The 10,827-nt window shown below is 38.8% G+C and overlaps 1 protein-coding gene across 2 annotated transcripts in view; it reads right to left on the bottom strand.

Moving 5' to 3' along the window:
* Positions 1 to 4,691: 4,691 nt before the first annotated feature.
* MRE11 (MRE11 homolog, double strand break repair nuclease) overlaps positions 4,692 to 10,827 on the bottom strand; it is an 82,428-nt gene continuing 76,292 nt past the window's right edge. For both annotated transcript variants that reach the window (XM_044258295.1, XM_044258296.1), the window contains exon 20: positions 4,692 to 7,344. In XM_044258295.1, coding sequence (XP_044114230.1) covers positions 7,288 to 7,344 — 57 coding nt within the window. In that variant the 3' untranslated portion in view covers positions 4,692 to 7,287. The remainder of the gene's footprint in view (positions 7,345 to 10,827) is intronic.

Genomic DNA, 10,827 nt, shown 5'->3' with positions numbered 1-10,827 from the left:
CCAAGTATGCTGGAAATATTCCAGTACCCTGGAGCTGTAGACTAAAATGATCTATTCAGGGGCACCTGGGCTTGGGTCATGATCCCAAGGTCCTGGGTTCCAGCCATGCATCAGGATTCTTGCTCATCGGGGAGTCTGCTTCTTCTCCCTCCCCCTCTGCCTGCCGCTCCCCATGCTTGTGCTCTCTCTCTGACAAGTAAATAAAGTCTTCCAAAAAATGATATATTTAGGATAAATAAAAGAAGTACACCCAAATTCCAATGTACAGTTTGTGGTCCAAATACTTCTGTAAGTTGTTTGAACTTACTCCACACTTTAAATAGGAAGTTTTATAAATGATGGAGCGGGTATTGGGCCAGCTCATAGCAGCCCATTTAATCCCTCCAGTAGACTACTGGTAGCCTTAGTGGTGCTACCACAGAACTCCTAGCTACTCTTGGCGATTCAGAGTGCCATCCTCCAGCATCTGGTCCTCTTAAACTAAATGTCACGGTCATCTCAACCATCTCCATTGGTTAAACCATCACTCACAAGTGACTCCGAGATCTGTATCTCTACTTACCAATCCTTTTGAAAGCTCCCGGTTGTTATGACACATTTGGCTGTTGCTTGGACATTCCCACTTGGAACACCCCCCACCCACACATACACACACTTACAATTCAACATCCTCCAAACTAAACTCATTGTATCCCCTCCTTCCCTTACTTTCTTACACTTGCTCCTTTTCTTGTTCACTTGTTCACCATGGTTTGAGTCTTGCAGTCGTCTCCCAGCCCACCCCCACTTCATGATGCGATTGCATTCGAAGATGCTATTTCTGTCTCGAATGTCTCCCTCTGATCCCAGGGCCAGAAAAACTCCTCCTCTTGGAAGACCTAGCCGAAGTCTTCTCTCTCCTGTGAAGACTCACTGACTTCCTTGATTTCCACAACCCAAGAACAAGCTGTGTTGCCTTATCTATTCAGTTAAAAGTGCTCCTGTAACGTGAGATCCATTCTCAGATGTGCAGTTCCCTTGTGGTACTGTTTGTGACTTACCTGTCCACTCTTGCAGGCCAGGATGGTGTTATTCCGCACGTCATGTCGTAGAGCCTTGCACAGTGCCCAGACAAGAGAAATAGTAGTGTCTATTGTGGTAGACACTGGACTTGGAGTCAGATGACCCAGGAAGCAAGTCTTGAACTTTTCTTGGTACTCCTTTTGCTATCTAGCAGGATTCTGGGGACATATCTAAGTTTTCATTATAGAAAATTATATAAACCTTCATCTTCTAAACTCAATGTAAAACCATCCTTCTGTGGAAATATCTCCTGATTCTATTGCTAGTTAACGACTTAAAATGAGGAATCTTCATTAGATCTCTGAGGGGGCAAAGAGAAGATAGGATTCTTCTAACAGGTGGAGCCGTAGAGTTCATATTTCAAGGTTTTCTGTTACCCTACAGGTTGAGTCATATTTCCTAGCACAAGCTCTAATTCTGTGCTCTTAATTGCTATTGAGCTATTTATTCTACTTCTCTTTTATTTCTGTTCTGTGCTTTGTTTCAGTTGGATCCTTAGAGAGTGAAAGAAAATTAAGTGTGGTATCTAAACCATTTGATTAATACTGCATCTTATAGAGGAAAGAAGGATGTTTCCTGTTGTTGTTGTTTTTTTTTAATAATACCAAGTAGAAATTGTATTTCTAGAAGGCATCACTGGATCTGCAACTCATTTTCAGAGGATGTAAGCAACAGCTGTCGTTGGTCTTACACTCCTGAAAGTGCTTTAATACTTTTTTTTTTTTTATTGTCACTTGAGGTCATTAGTTTTGAGCACCAGAAAAAAGTTCTTTTCTTATATTAATTTTGTGCTCATTTCTATTTTACAAAGTTAGTACAACAATAAAGACAAATTCTAGCAATTACTTGCAGGTGGTAGAATCAAGGAGGTCTGTGGTGTTTGAGGTATGATGATCATTATTTCTCTGGGGAAGAGTTATATACGGTCAAGTAAACAATTTGGATCTAAATATAAAAGTCAGATCTCAGCCAACCAGAAGTTAATGGCTTACCAGTAATAAAATCTGATTTAAATTGTGTGAAGAAGATGACCGTACACATTGCTGGCAGAAATGCAAGATGGTACAACCTCTATGGTAGAGAATTTGGCCATGTTTAGTAGAACTACATATACACTTACTCCCAGTAACTCCAACATCTAAGAATTTACTCTTAAAGATATATGTCTAAAAATGTCCAAACACTAACATGCAAGATGAGCATTACTGCATTATTCGTGTAATTGTAAACATTGTAGCTACTTAAATAGCCAAATATGAGAGAATGATAGTGTAACCTATAGTATTTAAACTCAATGGAATACTATGTAGCTATGAAAAAGGGGATCTTTGTAAAACGACATGAGTGATTTCCAGCACAGATTATTCGGGGGTTGGGGGGAGTAATGCACACACACGTACACACACACTTTTTGTGTAAGAAATAAGGGAAAATGAAAAAAATACACAAAACTGCTTTTTTAGAAAAAAATGCAGAAAGGTTAAACAAGAATGGAATTGTTTACCTACAGTTGGTAGAGCAGAAAGGAGTGAAAGGGATAGGGAAGGGAGAAAGATTTGAGTACACATTTCAAATGGTTAGACTTCTGGAAGAATGTACATGTTTTATATATTTTAAAAAAATTAAATCCTGGACTAGAGGGAAAAACATGCTATGTAAGGAAAATTATTGGGACTGACAACACTGAAATATGGACTATAAAGTATTAAAAATTTAGAATTTTAAAAATTAAATTATTGAATAAATTTTAAATTTTCTAAAAGTCTAACTACTGATGTCATTAAAGACAATACCCTTATTCCTAGGGTATATACAGTAAGTATTAAGGGTAAAGGAGCATTACTCCTTGAAACCTCTCAAAAGACTGAAAAAAAAAATTTATATGTGGGTACATATTCACATGTGTGTATGAATATGTATGTAATATACACATACATGATTTTTTAAATGACAAAAGCTTAAAAATTAGTATATCTGAGTAAAAGATAAAAATAACTTCTCCATTATTCTAGCAGATCTTCCACAAAATTCAGTATTATTTCAAAATAAAAATTTTTAAAAAAATGATCTAGGGGTCCCTGGGTGGCTTAGGTAGTGTCTGCCTTCAGCTCAGGTCATGATCTCAGGGTCCTGCTCAGCAGGGAGTCTGCTTCTCCCTCTCCCTCTGCTTCTCCTCCACCCTGCTTGTGCTCTAATACAAAAAAATGTTTTAAAAAATTAAAAAACAAAATGAAACATGGTCTAGCTTTAAACCACTACTAAAAAACCTCTGTATTGAGATTGGGGTGATAAACCCCAGGGGCTTCTGTCTACGATGGATGGATAGATGCATTGACTGAGTTCAGTATTTATAGAAAGACATTTTATTTATTTATTTATTTATTTATTTTTATTTTTTAAAGATTTTATTTATTTGACAGACAGAGATCACAAGTAGCCAGAGAGGCAGGCAGAGAGAGGAAGGGAAGCAGGCTCCCCGCTGAGCAGAGAGCCCGATGTGGGGCTCGATCCCAGGACCCTGGGATCATGACCTGAGCCGAAGGCAGAGGCTTAACCCACTGAGCCACCCAGGTGCCCCTAGAAAGACATTTTAATAATGTAAAATGGAGAACTTCATTTAGTGCATCCTATTTACAGTGTCAAAGGACCAAAAGAAATGCAGTTGTGCCTCCCACCCTATTAAGCTACAGCTTTTTGCCTTTGGCAAATTTGCTCCAAGTCCAGATACATCAATGTAATCGATTTGAATGCGCTAATAGGTAGACTGGAGTTAAATTTGTAACTTGCAGTTGAGCAAATACTGATTTTTAAATACAATAAACATGGAATCTCTGGAACCAAACAGGAGACGTGATCAAGAGTACTTACTGCCATAGCTCTGGTAGCTCCACGTGAATCACTGGACACAGAGGGGCACGAAGCAGCAGAACGTGGCCTAGGCTCAACCAGCCTGACACCTGCTGCGCCTGTTTCTTAAATTAACCCACTGTCATGTGCCATCACTGGCGAAGAGCCCTTTGAAAATCACTTTACCGCTTTTGATGGCGAGGCACACAGATGAAACATTCCTGCATCTGACTCAAAGGGAGTGGTAACCTTTCAATGATGAACTGAAAAACAGTAGTTATCCCTCAGAACAGACAATGGTGGTTTGACCAAGAGAGGTGATAAAGCAGCTACGGAAACATCAGGACGTCAAGTACCAAACTGAAAATACACCTCGATGTAGGGACTCAAAATGTGACCACGTAACTGAGGGTTCCAATTCAATTTTGGTCAGTGATCATGCTAAAGTAATCGGAGAAATGTGTACCCAATTGTTGGGAGTTAAGTCTGGAGAGGATTACAGGGAAATATACATATTTTTAATATATGCTCTGTTTGAATTTTAAAGAATATTCACTGCCTTTATAATTTAAAAACAGCTAAAACCAGCTCTAGTGAATAGTCACAGTCAAGATACACAAATGTGCTGGCAATAGCAAGCAATGTTAACTGGCTTTACAGAGCTCAAACTAACATTCTAGTGTCTTCAGACCTAGCTAATAAACAATGAGTTAAAAAAAGTATTGAAAGGGATAAGCAAATAACAAAATGCAGACATTTTTCATTCAAGAATATGGAAGTTCTTCGGACTTAAAACACAAACCTTTATTCTACAAAACTTTTACAATAATTCTAATGGAAATAAGCCTTAAAAAAGCTACAGAACACCATGAATTAAATGCATGATAGATTTAAAAAGTCAGATTACATTGGGGTAAAGTTATTTTTAAATATAGTACATTTCAAAAGACAAATTTTACAATGCGAGTCTTTATTTTTTCTAATAAAGGGTTTTTCTCTTTGTTTATTAAAACATAAAACAGTTTCTTCTTGAACCAGTATTTGTAAAATTTATTGAACTAGCAACTTCCTCAGTCACAGGCAGAGCCAGGTGAAATATGTAAAGCAATTTACATCTAAGATTAGAAGGCTAATTTGGTATTACTGCATAGGCTTAGTATTATTGCATAGGTTCCAAATTTACTGCAAAACTATACTTCCTTTCAGATTTGCTGTTGGATCATCCTATCTGCCATCCAATGGCAGAAGCACCACCTTGTGGCAAAAAGGAAGAGCTTCTTAATGACAGAAGTCAGGACTGGTTAGCCGGAGGAGACGTCAGAACACTCAGTGGGCTTCCGGGGCACAAGTGATGGTGTATTTCTTGACCGGCATAGAAATGTTATGAGTGCTCACTTTATCATTCCTTATTAAGCCACATAACTTTTCTGGTTTTGTAATTTTAAAAGCTTACGGGGAAGAAATGGTTTCTGTACCCGAATTTACCTTTGTCATATCATGGAGCAATTTTTGGAGAAAAAGTCTTCTTTTTTCGTAAGCTGTCAGCATGCTTTTGTGACTGTCCTTCGCGATGATCCCCACATGGGCACATCTTGGTGGCAGGAGAGAAGAGTCATCAGCTGACCCTGCCCCACATGGGGCCTACATTGCCTGGACGCCCCCATCCAAACCAGCTTCCATTCTACACAGGAAGCAACTCTCATTCCCGGCTTCGCTGATGCTGGGAATAGTCAAGATGTCGTGACATGGTCCTGACAATATTTCACAGGATAATGCCTTTCGCTGGGTTAATGCTGTCGGCTCACCTAATCTTTATGCTCAAGTTGATACAGAATATATTTTTTAAAAATATTTAAAACAGATTTTTTATCCCAGTTCATCCCACAGAATGTTATATCCCAGTTCTGACCGAAGCCATGTCAAAGGGCTATAATATGGAGAAAGCCACTTTGCAAATTTTCTTTTATAATTTGACATAGTTCAGGTGTGACCATGCCAGTAATCATGAATATTGCTCAGTCGAGTGTTTAATTCTATATATAAGTGAAGAAATGTCAGGCTGTTGTACCACCGAGATCTGTGACTTCCCTAGGAAGTCTTTAAATACAGCTACATCAGAGATGAAAACAAGAAATACTCCAGGGGGTGTGTTAACAGTCTTAAGATGGAGATGGAATTATTCAGCTTAAATCTGAAAAGGTCAAATCGTTATTGCCTCCCCCACCCCCTGCAACACAAGTAAAGAAATACAAGCTTGCCCACGGCCATACCCCCTGAATGTGCCTGATCATGGAAGCTAAGCAGAATTGGGATTGGCCAGTACTTGGATGGGAGAAAATGTGGCCTTAACAAGGCTGCTTCACTAAAATGTCTGGAACTAGCCATGTCTGATGCTAAGATAAAATATTATTAATATAAAATTTTGGCATTGATAGTCCACAGAAGTTATAGTTCAGTACTTCATCTAATATAATGCTCAATTGATCACTCTATCTAAAAAAGTTCTTCAATATTTTTGAAATAATACAGTTAGAATAAGTTATTATTTTTTTTAACACTTTTCCTTGTAGAAATAGATGAGAGAGCTCCAGAATAAGGGACGAGAGAACCATGAAGAATGAAGAAAAGGACTAATGGAACCCAATCTTTTAAAAATATTTGCTACAACTAAAATAAAAAACTTAATTCTGAGATTTTTCTATTTTTTAAATACAAATATATCTAATTTTTCAAAACATAAGGTACCTCTAACATTCAAAGTCTCAGCGTCTGACACTATCACAAGCTTTAGAAAAAGAACAATATATAGTAATGAACAGTGAGCTTAGGCACAGTTTCAAAAAGATTGTCCTTGAGGAAATCCAGAATCTCTAGAATTTATTAAAATTATAAAGGGGTCAAATTTTATAAGCTCTTTTCCTCAACTTTGGCTAAATGTAACTACATTAAAATACTAGTAGTCTTTGATCATGAAGCAGAAACATACAGTGATAGATTTCTTTTAATCCTTACTCTCAAGAATGGTATTTAAGCAAAACCCTCATTCGGTAAGACGTACACTAACACATGTGAGGAAAGTAACATTCTGATTTTATAGAGCAGCCCCAGGTAATGTTAACAACTAGATTTAAAAAATAAGGAGAACCAATCTTATTCTGTACGTTCTTGAGCTGGGAAGCATCTCAATTAAAGGAGTCATGTTCAGGAAATGATACCCCAAAACATAAATTCTTATACATGAAATTTCCCTGATAAGTACATCTTTTTCAAATTCTTTAGTTAACAGCAGTACTTTAAAAATCTTCAACTGTAAACTCTCAGCTTGCAACATTTTGATTTTTCCTGAACCTTGAAAACTTCAAAGTTATATTAAATACATTATCTTCTGTTTCTTCTTAAAGAACTCATGTTCATAAAAGGATCATCATCGTCATCCTGAAATGACACACAAATGTTACATGAGTGACTGTTCCATGCTTCACCCAGACAAGACAGACATGCTCACGGGTAAACAACAATATCAATAAAAGCCATTTCGTCCTTTCACGTGAGGTGCCTTTCATTTTTCTCTTTGATTTATGGATATGAACCGTCTGTTCATTTATCTTTTCCTCCCTTCCCTGGTAGCTCTTTCACTGTGGAAGTAAGTCAGTCAGTTAAATTCTTAGCAAGCACTGAAAATAACTGATCCTGATATATGTGTGTGTGTGTGTGTGTGTATCCCTACAATATATACCAAATACATTTCTCTCAATTATTAACCTTAAAAAAGGCAAATAAAGTATGGGTAAGCCAGGAAAGTTAATACTCTTCAAGTCATTTCTGTTTGCTTTTTGGAAGTTTTTTTCCCAATCACATTTTATTACTGATGTTACCTAATATTCTGGAAACTCACCCCCCTGGCCAAATACGAAGGCACAGGACCTCAGAAATAGCTATAATTCTTATTTCCTGTTACCCATTTCATGCCAGCAGTAGACAGCTACTCTTAGACTGCTGCAAAAAGACACCCAGCAAATCAATCTTTGAAGTATCTTTCTGGAAAAAGCAGCAGTATGGAAGAGTTCTCATGCTGGAATGAGACCAAAGATTATATGCACAGTAAGAGCAGGAAAATTAACAAACCTCAGATAAGCCCAAATTATATAATTTGATGAGGATAATTTAAAATGGATTCTGATGTATTCTCTAGCTAAATATCCAGGAGAAAGAAAATTTGCCTGTAAATTTTCTTTCTCTTTAAATTAATTAAGAGAGGGAGAGAGAGCAAGAGAGTACGAGCAGGTGGAAGTGGCAGAGGGAGAGGGAGAAGCAGACTCCTGGCTGAGCAGGGAGCCCAGTACAGAACCCAATTCAGAACCCTGGGATCGCCGAAGGCTGATGTTTAACTGACTGAGCAACCCAGGTGCCCCTGATTTGTTTCTTTGAAGACATTAATAAAAAGGGATAATTATTTGGTGTTAGACTAAGTTAGCTACCCTTTGTTACCTACGTTACCTATCTCTAGTGAGAAATGAATGCCTTGAAAAATACAAATTGACTCACATAACTGATTCATTTTCTGCTATTAACAACGGCAGAACTTATTAAAAATGAGAGATAAATCCAACTTGAGGCATAATAACCTGCTAATTGCTTTTCTTTGCAGTTAACATGAACTACATCCAAATCTCTAACATTTAACATGTCCATCTACATGACTGGAATGAACAAATGACCACAACTGCTTGCTTCCCTCCTGGAGGAAACATGGTACTATTTCATAGGGAGCTTGAGCTCAAGCTGCCATTGTTCTCTGCAGCCTGAACTGCTGGTGAGTCGTCTCCTCAAGCTGGTTCAAAACCCCAGCTGGGATACAGGAACATGACAGCAAGAGCGGAAGCTCAAAACGAAAGGTGTGAGTCAAGGGCGACAGCAGGGATGAACCTGCAGGGCACACCAAGTGACATAAGTCAGTCACCAAAAGATAAACACTGTGACTCCACTTATAGCATGTATCTAAAGCAGTCCAATTCACAGAAACAAAAAGTACAATGGTGATTACTGAGGCTGGGAGGAAAGGGAAATGAGGAGTTGCTGGTGGGTGGAGATTTTTAATTCCAGATGAAAAAATTCTGGAGATCTACTGCACTATAAAATGAATATACTTCACACTAGTGCACTGCACACTGAAAAATGTTTAAGATGGCAAGTTTTTGTTTTTTGTTTTTGTTTTTGTTTTTAAGATTTTATTTTGGGGTGCCTGGGTGACTCAGTGGGTTAATAAGCCTCTGCCTTCAGCTCAGGTCATTGTCTTAGGGTCCTGGGTTTGAGCACCACCTCGGGCTCTCTGCTCAGCAGGGAGCCTGCTCCCCCTCCCTCACCACCCCCCTCCCCACCTGCCTCTCTGCCTACTTGTGATCTTTGTCAAAGAAAGAAAGAAAGAAATCTTTTTAAAAAAGTTTTTATTTTAGGGACGCCTGGGTGGCTCAGTGGGTTAAAGCCTCTGCCTTCGGCTCAGGTCATGATCCCAGAGTCCTGGGATCGAGTCCCGCGTCGGGCTCTCTGCTCCACAGGGAACCTGCTTTCTCCTCTCTCTCTGCCTGCCTCTCTGCCTACTTGTGATTTCTCTCTGTCAAATAAATAAAATCTTTAAAAAAAAAAAAAAGTTTTTATTTTATTTATTTGAGAGACAGCGTGAGAGTACGAGAGAGAAAGAACACGCAGGAGCAGAGGGAGAGGAAGAAGGAAGAAGCAGCCTCCCCAAGGAGCAAAGAGTCCAATATGGGGCTCGATCCCAAGACCCTGGGATCATGACCTGAACCAAAGGCAGATGCTTAACTGACTGAGCAACCCAGGCACCCCAAGATGCCAAGTTTTACCCTGTATGTTTGTACCACAATTAAAAAACTTTTTAAATAAAAATAAAGAAATGGGGTGCCTTCGTGGCTCAAGTCAGTTAGGTGTCTGGCTTCTGCTTAGGTCATGATCTCAGGGTCCTGGGTGCGGCTCCCTGCTCAGCCGGGAGTCTGCTTCTCCCTCTTCCCGTGCCCCTCCCCTGTGCCTGCACACTCTCTCTCAAATAAATAAAATCTTTCAAAAATTTAAAAAAAAAAAAAAAAAAGAAAGAAAGGAAAGGGGTTACAGAGCTAAGAAAAACACATTAAAGCAATTCAACAAAAACTAGCAAAGGCCCATCAACGGGCTGCCGTGGAGGAACGGGAAATGCCAGGCTTTAACACAGCTGAATGAACAGATGAGTGAAGCCGAGAGGCTAGTCTTGAGTCGGCCTCTCTATTCCTTCTCCCCCAGCTTAGAAGAGGCGTGGTAGTTTTATGGCCCGGACATAAATTGGAGTTTCTTTCACACGTCCTGTCATGTGGCACTTTAGTCAATATCTGAACCCCTCCATAAATGAAAATCACCACCGTGTACCCTTTTATATATGAAATGTGTAAAGCATGTAGCAAGTACTTAATAAATATTTTATTAAAGTAACATTAAAAACTTCTAGAATATCATCATCACTTCTCCAAATATAAATGACAGAAATGGAGGAAAAACTATTCTGATCCATGATTAACAGGGCAAATTAATTAAGAATTCAGGATATCATATTTTTAAAATTGACGGGTCTTTTATAGCTGAGTATTTAGATTTATGGGTACCCAACAAACATTACGTGTTGATTCTTTTTTTTTTTTAAAGATTTTATTTCTTTATTTGACAGACAGAGGACACAAGTAGGCAGAGAGGCAGGCAGAGAAAGAGAAAGGGGAAAACAGTCTCCCCGCTGAGGAGAGAGCCCGATGTGGGGCTCAATCCCAGGACCCCAGGATCATGACCTGAGCTGAAGGCAGAGGCAACGCACTGAGCCACCCAGGTGCCCCTACTTGTTGATTCTTAACATTAAGTACAGTTTAAAGGAAGGCTATCAAT

This window comes from Neovison vison, chromosome 7 (genome assembly GCF_020171115.1).
Source record: "Neovison vison isolate M4711 chromosome 7, ASM_NN_V1, whole genome shotgun sequence".
NCBI lineage: Eukaryota > Metazoa > Chordata > Mammalia > Carnivora > Mustelidae > Neogale > Neogale vison.
This window is presented reverse-complemented; position numbering and strand designations above follow the sequence as displayed.